Raw genomic sequence first — 17,377 nt, 5'->3', positions numbered from 1 at the left:
AGTGAAGAGAAGGAACTTCAAGCTGATCTACTGTACCATTCTGAAGTGACACTTAAATATGCCAAAGCAGCCTTTCCCACTATTTAGGTAGTTAAAAAGCAAGCAAACACCAACAACCAGGCCTTCCATTCTTCCTGCCATAGAGAACGTTTTTGGGTATTCTTAGAGTACCCGTGAAGACCCTTAGAATGCTGAAAGTTGTAATTATAGACACTTCTAGACTGAGAAATGCTGTACAGCCTATGAGGTGTGGGGTCAGGCGCCAGGGCTACCACGCTCCTTATTACGATGGATGTGTGGCTGCCGTGGGCACCGAATCCACAGGGGTAGCTCCGGGCTTGGTGTGAGGAAGGCACACCCGCCATGCAGGCTTCCTTTCCACCCTCCCTAACAGTTTCTGTTGGCCTTAGGCAAACCCTCAAGTAAGGAAAGATTCTGGAAGCCGTAAGTGCCTTTCTGTCTCCTGCCCTCTCCTGATGGCAGGTCCCCTCTCTATCACTGACAGAAAGGAGAAGACCTGGCTTAGCAGCAGCCAAAGTGAAAAAGACGTCATAATCTTGTGGTCGCATAACCAATTTAATGTGAGTCTGACAGACCGGTATCGCAGGGAGCACATGGAAAGCCCTGCCTCTGAAGTCTGCACGTGAACATGTAGTATCCTAGTTTCTGCCTCTGTGAATCAATCTGAAAGAAATAATCATCTCAGAAGAAGTATGAATCAATCATTTCCAAGTGCAGGGTCCCAGAGAGTGCTGACAAATAAGACTGTCAAAGCAAGGGCAACAGATTAGTTCCAACCTGCAGTTTCTGCATCTTGAGCACGCCTGTGTTTGGAGTCTGACAGTCCACTGCTCTCTGGCCTTGGGCAAGTTGTTTCGACCTCTCTCAAGCTCATTTCTTCATTTGCAAAATGGAGATAATAGTACTTTACGGGTGATTGTGGGGCACAAATGAGTTGATTATGCAAAGTGTTTAACCAAATGCCGGCACAAAGCAAATGCCTGACACACGGCAGCCGGCACCAAGGAGATACCCACTTACAGGCCCAACTGCTAGAGGATCCTTCAGCATTTCTATCTTTCAGTTGAAGTGTGTTCTCTAAGGATAGCTTCATGACGCAGTGGAAAACAGCAGCAATCACAACAAAAGTCTACAGGTAAGTAAATGGCCAGACACTATACTGAGCACTTCACGTGCGTTTTTCATTTATTCATTCTAAATGACTAAATGACCCTTTTTAGACAGAAGGAAACTGTAGAATGAGAGGTTGATAATCTTATCTAATACTACATATAGTTATTAAGTGGTGAAGATGGAACTCAAACCTAGAAGGCCTGACCCCAGACGAGGAGCTCTAACCACTGGGCTGTATTGCCTCCGGTGGCTGAAGACACACCTGGTTCAATCAAATGCACTGTCAGTCACTAAGAGTAACTTAGTTTCCCGCGTGGCACTTCTCCGCCGAGGATGCAGGGCTGTTTCCTGATCTGAGAACAGCAGATCCCCCTTGCCTGTGGCTGTTCCTCCAGGCCCGGCTGCCTTCCCTCTTTGGTCTGGGTGTGGATGCAGGCAGTGGCGTGGCAGCACAGACCTGCAGACCCAGGGAATTTCCTCTAAGCCCTTACAAAACTCCAGGGCCAAAAGAGCGGCGATGAGCTGCCTTCCTACATTTGTTTGCCAGGAACTGTGCTGGGTTCAGGAGCTCTGACAGTGGGAAGGATGGAGTCCTTATCCTTCTAGAGCCCACATTCTGGCCATTACAAGAGACATAAAATAAATACTGGCCATGCAGTGTGATGAGTGCTCCTAAACACAGTGGGAAAACCAGAAAGGGTCACCAACTCTGCATGGCCCAAATCAGGTAGGGGAAAGACATCTGAGAGGTGACTTTTGAGCTTCAGATTGAAGGACACAGGAGTTCGCCAGGAGGAGAATATAAGGACTCTTTGTGTAGAGGTAACAGGATGCATGAAGGCGCAGTTAAAAAAAAATCCCACAGCAGTTTTCATTTTGCAGAAATATCAAGCATCCTACTACCTTCATAAATTTCATGTAGAAAGTAGATACACATCAAATGTCATTAACACAAAATTCAAGGATTTTATAATGGAAAGACTGCAGGATTTAGAAAAAGATGTGAGCAGGCAGACACTGCTCTTGACGAGTATGACTTTTTTTGCAGCTCATTAAAACTATTTGAGCCTCCCCCGTCTAGAATGGGGATAAGAACAATGCCTAACTGACGGGGAAACGTGCTTTGTAAGCGTGGAAGTACTCCATCTACGTTCAAATATCGCTATTTTGAGTTCAGAGACTGCTCAAACTCTCAACTCATAAGAATAAAGTCATGGTTCAGTTCCTCACTGAACTTTTCTTATAGTGGGATTTGACCATTTTAGGCATTAAGTTTCCCTGCAGGAGTTTCTTCCTAGTTCACTGTGCATATGACCTCAGCCTCCTTTTACAGAGAGCACCTGCTGTAGGAAGTGCTGCAGAGCGAGGACAAGACTGCTGGTTAGAGCACAAGGACTACACCAGGCAGAGCTGGGCCGCTACTTATTACGATCTCAGTTAAAGGAGATGGTAACCTCCCTGCATACTAGGTTTGATAGAGAACGAGTTCCTTTACCATTCTAGGCTCTAGACCATCCCAAACACAAGTAAACTTTTTGACTAACTGCTTTAGAAGGCATGTCCACTGACTCTAGCTGCAACTGTTTACCAATCAAAAGCTCTACTGGTATTAAACAGAAAGGGTGGGGGAAGGGAGTAGACTAATCATCTCACATGTCCCTCTAACATTCTGTGGTTCTCCAACTGCCACGTTAGAAGAAGACAACAGCACCGTGAGCTCTGGAAGGCACAAGAGTAGCGAGGGGTCTGGAGACAACATGATATGAAGAAAGAAAGAGGAATTAGGGATACTTCACCTGAAAAGAGACTAAAAGAGATTACGGTAGCTAGTTGGTCTCAAAATTTCTTAGTCTTATTGGAGAGGAAAGTAAGAACAGTTTTGCTCTTTGCAGGACCAGAAGAAAACTAGACAGAGTCCATGGATCCAACTGGGAGTCAGATTTCTGGGTCAGAATAAGGAAATACTACCCAACCATGAAATGGGCTTCCTTGGAAGATAGCACATGCCCCCTTTCCCTTCATGGATTCCTGGAAGCACCTACACCTGCCTGGAATGACCCCACAGTGATGTCATAGAAGGGATGGAACACCGAGACCATGCAGACATGCGTTAGGGTCCTTGCAATGCTGAGATTCTCCCATCTACCAACCAGGCCCCCTCCTATGCCCAGGTCTTTTAATTCAGATGAATTAACTTAGTGATGGATGATACGCTCTTTGGGCTTCCTCAACCTGCTGATCTGCCTGAGAACAGAACTGGGAGAAGGAAACACCCAACCAGTATCTTTAGTACAAGGGCTGGGGTGGGGGGAGCAGGCTTGGTTCAGATGTTGGCTGTTCCTCTACGTTTGTTATTCTAGCACGTGGACTAGAAGTGAATCTTATTCTGTTTATAATCTGTTCACCTCAAAATCTGGGAGAAGGCACTCCCCATTCCTTCTGCTTTTGATTATATTCTATAGCCCAGGTTTTAGGGATCTGAAGAGCAAAATAAATAATACAGGCATTACTTTCATAAATGAATTAAAAAAAAAGTAGTTCCAGAGGAGTTTAACCATACTATAAGGGAACTTGAGTTATTTTACCAATTCTGCCACAACTCCCACTTCAGTGCCCAGATCTTTCCAAGACTGAAGTAAGCATGAGTTAATAAGCATGTGAACTTTACTATGAACAGCTCTCAGAGCTGGGTCTGGCCTGCAGTTGGTCTGGGGGCTGCCTTTTCATAGAGGTTGCTGCTGGGAGAAGGGGTGTGTACGTACAGCTAAAACACTTCCTACTCTCTTGACTATGAAAAGAATATCTGATCAGAAAAAAAAAAAGCCAGAATATCTAGAGAATATCTAGTCTGAACTCTATTATCTAGTAGCTGTGAGAATCTGGCAAAGTCCTTTAACGTCCTGGGCCTGAATTTCCCCAGCTCTCAAATGAGGGCAATAACACCTGAAGCTCTTACTTCACATGGCTGAGGTGAGGATCAACTGAAACAAATGGGAAAACTGCTTTGGAAAGAGTAAAGTTCCATATGAATTTAAGGTACTATTTTCATTTCTTTGGTACTCAAGTTATTTCCATGGGAAAACACATCCCACAATCCAGACAAAGGAAGTAACTGTAGAAGCTAGGCAGAGCTTCTACCAGAATGGCAGAGCTCAGATTTTAATTGTCAAGACCAAACCCAACTTCCTTCAGGTCCAGGGTCTGAAGCTTCATGCTGATTTGCTTCAATCCACTGGTTCACAAACCTCAAGGAGATATGGAAACATATCTTCAAAAAATAATAATTTCTTACTTTGGGAAAGTGATGTCATTGTTACTGTTACAGGAATCAGAGCTGATGGAAACCAAAGTAAATACCATTCTCCAAACTAGAACCAAAAGAAGAGAATTGAAAACTTTTGGTTGGTGATCAGGAGGAGAAGAAAGATTATTCTGGTAATGGAGTCAGGCAAGGACAATGCTACAGTAACCTCTGGGATACAGAACCCATGAAATTCTAACAGACTTATTTGCTCCACTGAAAGCCAGAGAAAATGTGGTCAAATAGTGCTGGGGCCCTAGTAAGGTTTTGGTCTGCTTATGCAAAGCCCTAGAAACTCATCTGTAAAATGCAATACAGACTTCTGCTTCTGGGAAGATGCATATTTCCCTATTCCACACAATATTTACAACTAAAACCCCTGGACATTATATATAAAACAAACCTAAGAAAACTCTGAAAGGTGAAGAGAAGGCAGACCAACCAGGGACTTTGGGACACATGGGATGACACAGTGGTGAGTTTCCTGGGTTTTCTTTTTTGCCTTATATATCCTAGATCTGGAGGTAAAGAAGCTGGCTATCTGGAAATGACAAAGGGTACCGACAAAAAAAGCCCCAACAAAAGCCTGCTCTCTCTACTGAAGGACTAGGAAAAGGGCAAGCTAGGAATGGACAAAATGTTAAGACAAGATGTGCTACACTTCAGCTCAACAACACAGAAAAAACTTCTGCTCACCACATCCATGCCGGCAAAGGCTGAGTGGGCCTCTAGAGTCTAAAGGTGGACTCTAGACTTCCACCTTTGCCAGGCTGTGACAGGGCACCCCATTCCCCTGCTGGGTGGTGTCAAGAAGCCAAGTAGGGAGCTGGGACTTTTATCCCTGCTAGGTGGTAATACGGTCACCAACACCCATGGTGTCAGCAAAGACCACGTGGAGATCTAAACTTCCATTCCTGCCCAACAGTAATGAGAAACACCCCTGCCTTGGGTATCTTCAGGGGCTGACTGGGAACATTAACTTCTACTCCCACCAGGCAGTAAAAAGGTGGTGTACTCTGCCACCCACCCCGCCCCATTCCCCTGCAACAGAGGTGTCAGAGGCAATCAGTTACAACAGAAGTTTTAAATAAGATCCCGAGTTTCACAATGTAATACCCCAAATTTCCAGGTTTCAATCAAAAATCACTTATCACATCAAGAACCAGGAAGATCTCCAACTGAATGGGAAAAGACAATCAATAGACGCTAACACTGAAATGACAGAGGTCTTAAAATTATCTGACATAAGAATTTAAAGCAGTCCTCAATGAGGAATTCTGAACATACTTGCCACAAATGATAACACAAAATCTCAGCAAAGAAAAAGAAGATCTCAGCAAAGAAACAGAGATCCAAAGAGAAATTTTTGATTTGAAAAATACAATAATGAAATGAACCAGACCAAACAAAAACAAACACAATGGATAGGCTCAACAGCGAATGGAGGAGAAAGAGAAAAGAATCAGTGAGCTCTAAGAGAGAAAAATATAAAGTACCCAGTGTGACCAACAGAGAGAAACAGATTAAAAAAAAATTAAACAGGGAATTCCCTGGTGGTCCAGTGGTTAGGACTTGGCGCTTCCACTGCTGTGGCCCAGGTCCAATCCCCAGTTGGGGAACTATGATCCCGCAAGCCGTGAGGCACAGCCCCCAAAAAAAAAAAAAAACCTAAACAGAACCTCAGGGACCAGTGGGACTATAACAAAAGATTTAACATTCATACCATCAGAGTTCCAGAAGGAGAGGAAAAAGGACTTCAAGAAATAATGGCTGGAAACTCCCCAAATCTGGTGAAAGACACAAACCTACAGATTCAAGAAGATGATAAACACCAAACAGGATAAACTCAAAGAAATCCACACACACAAAAATCACAGTTAAGCTTCTGAAAACTAAAGAAAGAAAAAAAAATCCTGAAAGTAGCAACAGAGAAAAGACACCTTACTTAAGGGGAAAAACAACTTGAGTGACAGAAGATTTCTCATCAGAAACCAGGGAGGCCAGAAGGAAGTGGCACAACATTTTTCAAGAGCTGAAAAAAAGAACTGTCAACCCAGAATCCTATATCCAGTAAAAATATCCTTCAGGAATGAAGGGGATATTAAGATATTCTCAGATGAAGGAAAAATAAAAGAACTGTCACCAGCAGATCTATCCTAAAAGAACAGCTAATGGAATTTCTGTCAACAGAAAGAAGAAATCTTGGGACACCAGGAAGAACAAAGTAAATAAAAATATGGGTAAATACAGTAGATGTTCCTTATCCTCTTGAATCTTCTCAATTATATTTCAGAATTGCAGCAAAAATTATAACATTGTCTGATATGATTCTAAATGTATGTAGAAGAAATATTTAAGACAATTATATTATAAAGGGACAAAACTAGAAGTAAGGACACTATACTTCACTTGAACTGGTAAAATGATAATGCCAGTGGACTGTGATATATTATGTATATGTAATGAAATATCTAGAATAACCACTAAGAAACTTAAACAAAACAAAACAAAACATACCCAACATAGATAAATCAAAAAAGGGATCAGAAAGAAGTTTCAAATAACCCACAAGAAGTCAGGAAGAAGAAAACAGAGAATAAAAAATGGAGAAAACAAAATGTCAGACTTAAGGCTTAATGCATCAATAATTACATTAAATGTAAGTGGCTGAATACACCAACTAGACAGAGTGCATTAAAAGATATAACCCGACTAAATACTGTCTATAGAAAACTCATTTCAAATAGGCAGGCTGAAAGTAAAAGGATGGAAAAAGTTATATCATGCAAACATTAATCAAAGGAAACCAGGAGTAGCTATATTAATATCAGATAAAGTACACTTCAGAGCAAAAAAAAAAAACTATCAGGCACAAGCAGGTACATTATATATTGACAGCAGAGTCAACCCACAAAGAAGACATATCCTAAGTGTATATGCACCAGACAACAGAGTTGCAAAACACGTGAGGCAAAAACTGATAGAACTGAAAGGAGAAATACACAAATCCATAATTATAGTTGAAGACTTCAATACTCCTCTCTCAACAACTAGACAGAAAATCAGCAAGAATACAGAAGAACTCAACACTATCAACTAACAGGACTGCGCTGACATTTATGCAGCGCTCTGCCCAACAACAGCACAATACACATATTTTTCAAGTGCCCATGCAACATATACCAAGAAAGACCATATCCTGGGCCACAAAAATAACTTAACAAATTTAAAACCACTGATATAATAGAGTGTATTCTCTGAGCACAATGGAATCAAACTAGAAATAAAAACCAGAAAGATTATAGGACCATCTCCAAATACTTGGAAATTAAATAACACACGTCTGATAATCCATGGGCCAAAGAAAAAGTCTCAAGGGAAAAAAAATTAATTGAATGAAAATGGAAATACAACAAATTTTACTATTTATAATAAATAGTAAAAATCGTGGGACCTAGCTAAAGTAATGCTGAGAGGGAAATTTATAGCACTGAATGCATACATTAAATAAGCCCAAAAGTCTCAAATCAGTAATCTAAGCTCCCACCCCAAATATCTAGAAAAAGAGGAAAATAGAACAGAGGGGCTTCCCTGGTGGCACAGAGGCTAAGAATCCACCTGCCAATGCAGGGGACACAGGTTCGAGCCCTGGTCTGGGAAGATCCCACATGCCATGGAGTAACTAAGCCTGTGTGCCACAACTACTGAACCCGTATGCCACAACTACTGAAGCCTGTGTGCCTAGAGTCTGTGCTCTGCAACGAGAAGCCACCACAATAAGAAGCCATGCACTGCAACAAAGAGTAGCCCCCGCTCACTGCAACTAGAGAAAGACTGTGTGTAGCAACAAAGACCCAACGCAGCCAAAAAAAAAAAAAAAAAAAAACCACAACACAAAACCGGAAGGAAAAGAATAAGGAGCAGAAATCAATGAAATTTAAAATAGAAAACAGAGAAAAATCAATGAAACAAAGTTCCAATTCTTTAAAAAGATAAAGCAGACAAATTTCTACCAAGAATAATAAGAAAAAAAGAAGACACAAATTATTAATATAAGGAATGAAACAGGGAATAGCATTATAAATTCTGCAGACATCAAAAGGATAACAAGATGATACCTCACTGTAGTTTTGATTTGCTTTTCTCTAATAATTAGTGATGCTGAGCATCTCACACCAGTCAGAATGGCCATCATCAAAAAATCTACAAACAGTAAATGCTGGAGAGGGTGTGGTGAAAGGGAACCCTCCTAAACTGTTGCTGGGAATGTAAATTGATACAGCCACTACGGAGAACAGTATGGAGGTTCCTCAAAAAACTAAAAACAGAACTACCATATGACCCAGCAATCCCACACCTGGGCATATACCCAGAGAAAATTATAATTAAAAAAGATACACGCACCCCAATGTTCCTTGCAACGCTATTTACAACAGCCAGAACATGGAAGCAACCTAAATGTCCATCTACAGAGGAATGGATAAAGAAGATGTGGTACATATATACAATGGAATATTACTCAGCCATAAAAAGGAATGAAACAGTGCCATTTGCAGAGATGTGGATAGACCCAGAGATGTTCATACAAAAGGAAGTAAGTCAGAAAGAGAAAAACAAACATTGTATATTAATGCTTATACGTGGAATCTAGAAAAATGGTACAGATTAACTTATTTGCAAAGCAGAAACAGAGACACACATGTAGAGAACAAACTTATGGATACCAAGGGTGGAGAAGGGAGGGGTAGGATGAATTGGGAGGTTGGGATTGACACATATACACTACTATGTATATAATAGATAACTAATGAGAACGTACTGTATAGCACAGGGAACTCTACTCATTGCTCTGTGGTGACCTAAATGTGAAGGAAATCTAAAGAAGAGGGGATATATGTATATGTATGAATTTTTCATAGTTTTCCTCCTTTCCATATTTGACTGAATCATGTCAAAAGAACTCAGGAGCCAACTTGAGGAGTTTTCCATAGGCCATATTTTAACCGCATTAAGAAACAGGGACTTCCCTGGCAGTGCAGTGGTTAAGAATCCACCTGCCAATGCAGGGGACACGGATTCGAGCCCTGGTCCGGGAAGATCCCACATGCCGCGGAGCAACTAAGTCTGTGCACCACAACTACTGAGCCTGCGCTCTAGAGCCCACGAGCCACAACTACTGAGCCTGCATGCCACAACTACTGAAGCCCGTGTGCCTAGAGCCCGTGCTCTGCAACAAAGAGAAGCTACCACAATGAGAAGCCCGCGCACAGCAACGAAGAGTAGCCCCCGCTCGCCGCAACTAGAGAAAGCCCGTGCACAGCAAGGAAGACCTAACGCAGCCAATAAATAAATAATAAATAAATAAATAAATAAATAAAAATTAGTGACAACACCAAAAGCCAGTGAAGATGAGGAGAAAATGGATCATTCATACATCACTGATGGGAATGTAAAATGGTACAGCTACTCTAGAAAACAGCTTGTCAAGTTTCTTGAAAATACTAAACATATAACTACTACATGACTCAGCAATTATACTCCGGGACATTTACCCCAGAGAAATGGAAATGTAAGTTCACACAAAATCTGTATGCAGATGTTTACAGAGGTACTTGAAATAGTGAAAAACTGGAAACAACCCAGATGTTTTTCAATGGATGAAGGGAGAAATACTACTCGGTGATAAAAAGGAATGAATTATCATTACACACAACAATCTGGATCAATCTACAGGGAATCATGTTGAGTGACAAAAGCCAAGCCCCAAAGGTTACATACTGTATGACTCCATTTATATAATATTCTTAACATGACAAAACTACAAAAGTGGAGAATAGGTTAGTGGTTGCTAGGGATTAAAAAGGAGGTGAAGGTAGGAGGGATATAGATGTGGCTATAAAAGGGCAACATGATGGATCTCTGTGGTCGTGGAAATGTCCTGTATCTTGATTCTGTCAATGTCAGCATCCTGCCTGTGATATTGTATCATAGTTTTGCAAGATGTGCGCCTGGTGGGAAACTGGATAAAAGGTACACGGGATCACCCTGTATTGTATCTTACAATCCCATCTAAAATCTACAGTCACCTCAAAAGCAAAAGTTTCATTAGAATAAAAGGGCAACGCAGTCTGTGAGTTGACAATTTTTATAATAAAATGTTGGGGAAAATGCAATGCAACTGCGGCAATGCAATCAAGTTCCCAAAGACCAATATACCAAGATGAGGATGTCTCTCTTGATATTAAAGATAGTGTGGATTACAAACACAGCACATTTGACTCACCATTTGTTTCTGGAGGCCATCTACTTTGTCTTCTGTATTGTCTTCTTTATCTGTGTTGCCTCTAAATAAAATTTAAAAAAAATAATAAAAAGCATCACACACCACCTAGGAGCTATTTTGCAACTAGGATGCTTGCATGAAAATCCCCCAGAATCACTGACCAAAGAGAATATTAGTAGATCCCTTTCCCCACAGGCCTCAAAATCTTGGTTTTTCCAGTGTTACAACTTCGAAGAGCAATGATTTCCACTCAAATGAGACTTTAGCATGAGACTCAAGATCTACTCAGGCAAGTTCAGAGACCGGCTATTCAACAATGATGCTATCTTTAAAAAGGTAATTACTGCCCATCAAGAACTGTCTGAATAAGCGGCTTTGATAAAAGAACAGTCTAGAGGCTGACAGCCATGCAAACTAAGAGTCCTGATGTGCCGACCCCCAGATCCCACAGTAGGATACCATGGATGCAGAATTGCTCCTCACATTTAGCAGCCGTCACTTCCTTGAAAGGGAGCTCTGCTGTGCCTGCTGAGGAAGGACGCTGCCCTCCGGACCATCAGCTGCTCGCCCCTAGATCAGCTGCCTAATGTCCTCTCCCTTGTGAGCTTAACTACTGCTGATGCCTACCTGTTTTTCACGATCCCTGGTAAAATCAACTTTGAAGGATTCCTGTCTCAAATATTCTTCTCTCTGTTGTTCAGGTCCTGGGGGCAGAAGGAGCCTCCTACCTTCATTGCTTAACCACAGAAAGAACAGCACCCCCACCCAAAGATATAAGCTGTAAGCCACATTCGGGTACCTCCCCCAGGTGGTGTTTTCCCTGACCCCGTGTGCCCAACATTAACACCACAGGTCCTTCGGGCATTTGTTAGTATCTCTCTGAATGCATCTTTATTATCTTCGGGGCAGAGAACGTTATGATAGCTAGGGTGTTCACCAGCAGCTAAGCACAGATGGAAAATGTATTTCAGCCTTTTCTCAGCCTTAGCACATGGCTAGGGGGCCTGGCATTGTGTACCCTTGTGTCCAGGCTTGCCCGTGGCCCTAGGAAATGCTACTTTTGGGGGGAAGATCAGGCCAAAAGCTTACCAAACACAAGCTAAGAGATACATGCGATGTTTTCCAAATACATATATATATATGAAAACCACAGCTTTTCTCTATTTAGCTTTCCTATGAATTTACACATTTTGGAGTTATGCCCAAAGTAATTAAAACTCGGCAAAGGGGACGCTTTCATACTTTTTTGCACACAACCCAGTGATAAGACCTGAATGCCATGGCCATCAAGCAGTGGCTCCTAAGTCCACCTTACTCATGGACCATGAAATCTTTAAATAACACTGGAATTTCATCTGAGGCACTTCAAGGTCAGGAAGCCTGAACTTGCTGTACTGCTTCTTAACTTTCTGCCAAGTATGAGAAGTTATGAGAAGTCTGAATTCTTCCTTGAGAATCCGCTGGCCAGATGAGCCTGATTAAGGAGTAGGCAGGATGGGGGCCAGCTTGGGGAACTCAGGAAGGACAGGAACTGGTATTTGGTTCAAAGTGTTTGGGATTCAAGCGAAAAGCCTGAGGCATCGTAGGATGTAACCAAAGCAGCAATTCTGGAAGGCAGTTCAGGTTTAAGGGAGATGCCAGACCGTGAGGAAGAGGCTATTATGGACTGCTGGATGTATGCGGTCAGAGATTCGTGGCGTGACAAGTCACACTGTGGTTGGCCCATGAAGCTTCTCACCTTTCGGGAATGTCTGAGGTCCCATCTGTAACACCCTGCTCTGCAGAAAGGGACTTCTCGTCTGGCATCCCAACCTTCTCCAAGAAGCAAAGTGCTGGGTCTGCTCTCATGGCATTGTATCTCTCGTAACCTGATCAGGGGTAACGAGGAACAAAGAGGTCATGTCAGAACTCACAAGATCTGCCTTGCGCCCTAGACAGTCATTTTGTTTCCCTTATTAAATAAAACGCAAAACGATCAAAAAAATACTGATTTAAAAATAACCAAATCCTGTAAGATTTCCTGTCAGGGGAAGATCCTTGTGCTAAAGTGTACCCCTTTGAGGAAGTAGTGCTTGCCCCAAAATGAAAGCTGATGTAAACATTCTGTGTCCGTGAAGACACACAAGATACAGATACAATTCCCACTTGTCTGTGTCTTCTGGACAGCAAGGGAATCAGGCAAGCTGGTTTTGCAATTTCTTCCCCTCACCAACCCTCCAACTCTGGACACCCTATTATCTTGTCATCTCATGAACAGGCCTAGTTTTGTTATGGTCCAATTTTATCCCATGTGTTAGAAGGGGAAGCTGTGCAAAGTAATGGATGCAAAGGATGAAATACAAAGAGGACCACTGTGATTGTCGATTGGATTAAAACAGACCCGTTCCCTCTATATTCACAAACTCAATATGAAATCCTAATCTACTGGCCAGGGCTTTGGAACTGCCTCTCACCATATCCCCAGAGTCAAAAACAGATGCAGGATTTCTGATCCAGAATAGAGACCTCAGACAGAAGGCAAAACAATGAAAAATATCCCTTTTAATTTGATGATGCCATGCACGACAATTTGTTATTTTATTGAATCTAATGTAATCCTATAATGAGACAGGAATATTTGGTCACAGCTATTGTCATATCGAACTATTTTGGGGGAAACTCCTTCATGATCATCAAAACCCTTTCCATGTTGCCCCTAGCTCTGTAGTATGTACAGAGAGATCCCATCACAGTGATGTAAGATGCTGTACCTAAAATGAGTACCGGCTGGGCTGCTGGTAACAGACTTGATTTTACTCTGTTGGGTATTTCCCTTCTCTATTGGTTTTTGTTCTGATATCACTGTTGCTGCAGTTCCAGCCCTCATGTGCAGGCAGCACCTGGTACTTTTTATCTGAGGAGCTGCAGGTGCTTTATCTTGTAATTCAAAGTGACATTTCTGCCATCTCCATGACAGGTGCTGCCTGCACGAGGCATATGGCAGGAGAAACTGGGGCCTTATGTTCTTCTTTATTCACTTATTCCTTAGGGCAATTGTTTGATTACTGTAAGCCTCTCTCATGAGACTGTGGGCTCCCCAGGGACAGAAGCTGTATCTGTTTTTACTCATCCTTATACATTCAGTACCTAGCACAGGGCCTGGCACTGTATACACTCAACAAACCACTGACTGGATGTGTCAGTTTGGCCCAGACTCTCTTCCAATAATCACTGTAGGAAGAACCATCCTCACCCTCTCCCCATGGTCTACCTCAGCTCACATCACAACAGAAATGCCCTCCATGCTCCTGCTGTGAGGACGTGCCTGCCATCGTCTCTACCTGCCCCCTCCCCTCCCCAGAAAAAGAGGGATGCTTTATCTCATAGCTGAGATGGTGAAAGCTTCCTCCTCTGACCCTTTACCATGGAGGGAGGTTAACTGTCCATGAGGGTCCTGCCCTCACGCATGCTGTGCTGGACAGGGCTGAAGCAGGCCTGGGTGCCTTCAGGTGCCTACTGCCTGGGTGAGTCTCTGCTCTGCAGACTTCTTCTTGTCATGTGCAGGCCTGAAGTCTAGACAAATTCGGTATTTCTATTTCTCAACCAGCTATGAAGCTGGAGACGAGGAAGAGTGATTGACCCAGTTCCCTAGAAAACCCTAACAACTGTCCTGAACAGACAGTAGTAGGAGCTGTAATAGCAACATAAAGACATAAATAGAGCAACAGGCGGCGTAGGCTGCTTGCCTCTCTCCACTTAGTCTAGAAGTTCCTCTATAAGAATATGAACAGAAATACTAAAATCCATAGCCTGATGAGTATTTCATAAATCCAGGCTGCCCTAGACAGGCGGCCGCCATTTCTTAATGCGATCAAGAGCAGTCAACAGCATCATTCAGAGCAGATTTGCTGCAGGGTCCTTCTTGCTGTAAGCGGAAGCTCCAGCCAGTTCTTCCACGGTGGTAAGCTCGGAGATGGAACCGGGGCTTTGGTCTTCCGATCTAAGCAGGGTCGTCGCAGGCTATGTCTGGGGTGGGGTAGAAGATCCACAAAGCCTTGGACGATGAACAGCTGTGTATTTCTTAACAAAGAAAACAGCTGCAGCTCTACAGCTCATACTATGTCTCCAAGGCCTGGAGGCGAGGCAGAGAGAGCTCCTGATAGAATCTTGAAAAGTAAACGCCAGACAGCTTGGCTCTCTGAAAATATCACATCTCCATCGGCTGCTGGGTATCTGGGAGTTTGTCACCTGGTAAGACACGTTGTGTGGGTTTGGTTATCCTGTGGAGAGGGCTGTTTCGTGGGGTGATGAGGTGTGTTACCCAGGTGAGGACAGGTCTAAGCCTAGGCTCACAGAATGTCTGCTGGGTGCTGAGCAGCACCCCGCCAGGAGCAGGATCTGATCTGGACTACGCAAGACACCAAGGAGGATGGGCCCACGGAGCCAAGCATCGGCATCGGTCCAACCCAGCCTAGGTTTGACTCCAATGTCACTGTCCAACTTCACGGGTCTGGTTCCATCCAAGAGTGAGCCAGTCTGCACGTGTGGCTTAACACCAGTCCCCTAGCACTGGGTACAGAGGCTAAGTCTTCCCCATCTTCACAGCATGTCTGCTAAGCTCATCACATTACACCAGGTACTTCAGGCACTGCATGCATCACCTCCCTGGCACCTGCCCCCCAGCTCTGACCCTGAATACCAGAGCTCACTCAACTGGGAGAACCTGAACGGAGTGGGTGAGGCACCATCTTCAAGTCTCACAGGCGTGCTCAGGAAACACTTAGGAATTATTTACTTGCAACCCTGCGAGCTGCTTCACTGAGCAGAAGAATTTTAGATTTGGAAGTAACCTTAGATATCATCAGATTGACTCTACCATTTCCGATAAGAGACTGGTTCGTTGTGCTTCATGGAGAGGTCACATGGTTCCTCTTCTCATTTCAGAGCTGAGTCTTAGCCCTGCACTGTCCAGCAGAGGAGCCACATATGGCTAATTAAATTTGAACTAATTAAAATTACATAAAATTAAGAATGCAGTTGCTCAGTTGTATTAGTAACATTTCAAGTGCTCAACAGCCACATGCGGCGAGCGGCATCCGTAGAGGACAGCGCGGAAACAGGACATTTCTGTCATCAGTGGAAGTTCTAGTGGACAACACTGCTTTAGCCTAACCTCAGTGGTTTGAAAAATTTTAATTGAATTATAGCTGGTGTACAATATTATGTTAGTTTCAGGTGTACAACAGAATAACTGGACATTTAAATACATTATGAAATGATCACCACAATAAGTCTAGTAACTATCTGTCCCCACACAAAGCTAATACAGGATTACTGACCATATTCTTTGTGACTTATTTTATAAATAGAAGTTCGTATCTTTTTTTTTTTTTTTTTTTTTGGCGGTACGCGGGCCTCTCACTGTTGTGGCCTCTCCCGCTGCAGAGTGCAGGCTCCGGACGCGCAGGCTCAGCGGCCATGGCACACGGGCCCAGCCGCTCCACGGCATGTGGGGTCTTCCCGGACCGGGGCACAAACCCGTGTCCCCTGCATCGGCAGGCGGACTCTCAACCACTGCACCACCAGGGAAGCCCAGAAGTTTGTATCTCTTAATCCCTTTACCTATTTTGCCCACCAACCCACTTCCCTCCCTTCTGGCAACCACCATGTTGCTCTCCATATCTATAAGCACCTGCTTTGTTTATTCATTTGTTTTGATTTTTAGTTTCCACATATAAAGTGAGGTCATGTAGCATTTGTCTTTCTCTGCCTCACTTATTTTACTTGGCATATTACTCTCTAGGTCCATCCATGTTGTTGCATATAGTGAGATTTCATTCTTTTTTATGCTCAAATAATATTTCATTGTATATATATATACCACATCTTCTTTATCCATTCACCCATTGATGGACACTTAGGCTGCTTCCATATCTTGCCTACTGTAAATAATGATGCAATGAACGTATCTTTTTGGATTAGTGTATTTGTTTTCTTCGGGTAAGTATACAGAAGTGGAGTTGCTGGACTGGACGGTAATTCCATTTTTAATTTTTTGAGGAACCTCCATACTGTTTTCCATAGTGGTTGCACAAATTTACAATCCTGTCAAAAGTACACAAAGGTTCCTTTTCTCCACATCCTCGTCCACACTCGTTCTTTGTTGTCCTCTGATGCTTGTGGGTCACCAACCCGGGGGTGTGGGTCCCAGGCTAGACTGCACCTCCGCCTCTCCTACCCATCTTGTTGTGGCTCCTTCTTTATGTCTTCATTTGGGGAACATCTTTTCTGCTAGTCCTCAGGTCATTCTCAGAGACAGCTACTCTGCAAGCAGGTGTAATTTCCATGTGCCCGTGGGAGGAGGTGAGCTCAGGACATTCCTACTCTGTCATCTTGATTCTGACTCCCTTACCCCAGTGGTTTGATAAAGGGCTCTCAACAGCACCAGACCCTCCCAAAGCCTGCATTTGTAACACCAGAATCTATGTTTTGAAGGGATTCTTCATTAAGATAGGTACATGCGTGGTTGTTACGTAAATATTGCAGGTTGGCCTGCAAATGTTGAAGAATTCTACTCATAGGGCATGTGTTAGAAAGACAGTTAACTTTTCAAAGGCAGAGGAATAAGTGACAGTGGACAGCACCAAGCACCTGTTATGCATTAAGCACTGTTCTAGGCC

The 17,377-nt window shown here is 43.2% G+C and overlaps 1 protein-coding gene across 3 annotated transcripts in view; it reads right to left on the bottom strand.

The window, feature by feature from the left end:
- CHD6 (chromodomain helicase DNA binding protein 6) overlaps nucleotides 1-17,377 on the bottom strand; it is a 219,925-nt gene that overhangs the window by 24,197 nt on the left and 178,351 nt on the right. For all 3 annotated transcript variants that reach the window (XM_082645551.1, XM_082645553.1, XM_082645552.1), the window contains 2 exons: nucleotides 12,457-12,586; nucleotides 10,719-10,779 (listed from right to left, as the gene is read on the bottom strand). In XM_082645551.1, the coding sequence (XP_082501677.1) occupies nucleotides 10,719-10,779; nucleotides 12,457-12,586 (191 nt within the window). The remainder of the gene's footprint in view (nucleotides 1-10,718; nucleotides 10,780-12,456; nucleotides 12,587-17,377) is intronic.

This window comes from Mesoplodon mirus (assembly GCF_964341445.2).
Source record: "Mesoplodon mirus genome assembly, chromosome: 15".
In the NCBI taxonomy this organism is placed as follows: domain Eukaryota; kingdom Metazoa; phylum Chordata; class Mammalia; order Artiodactyla; family Ziphiidae; genus Mesoplodon; species Mesoplodon mirus.
The sequence above is the reverse complement of the archived record's forward strand: the minus strand, read 5'-3'. Positions and strand labels throughout refer to the sequence as shown.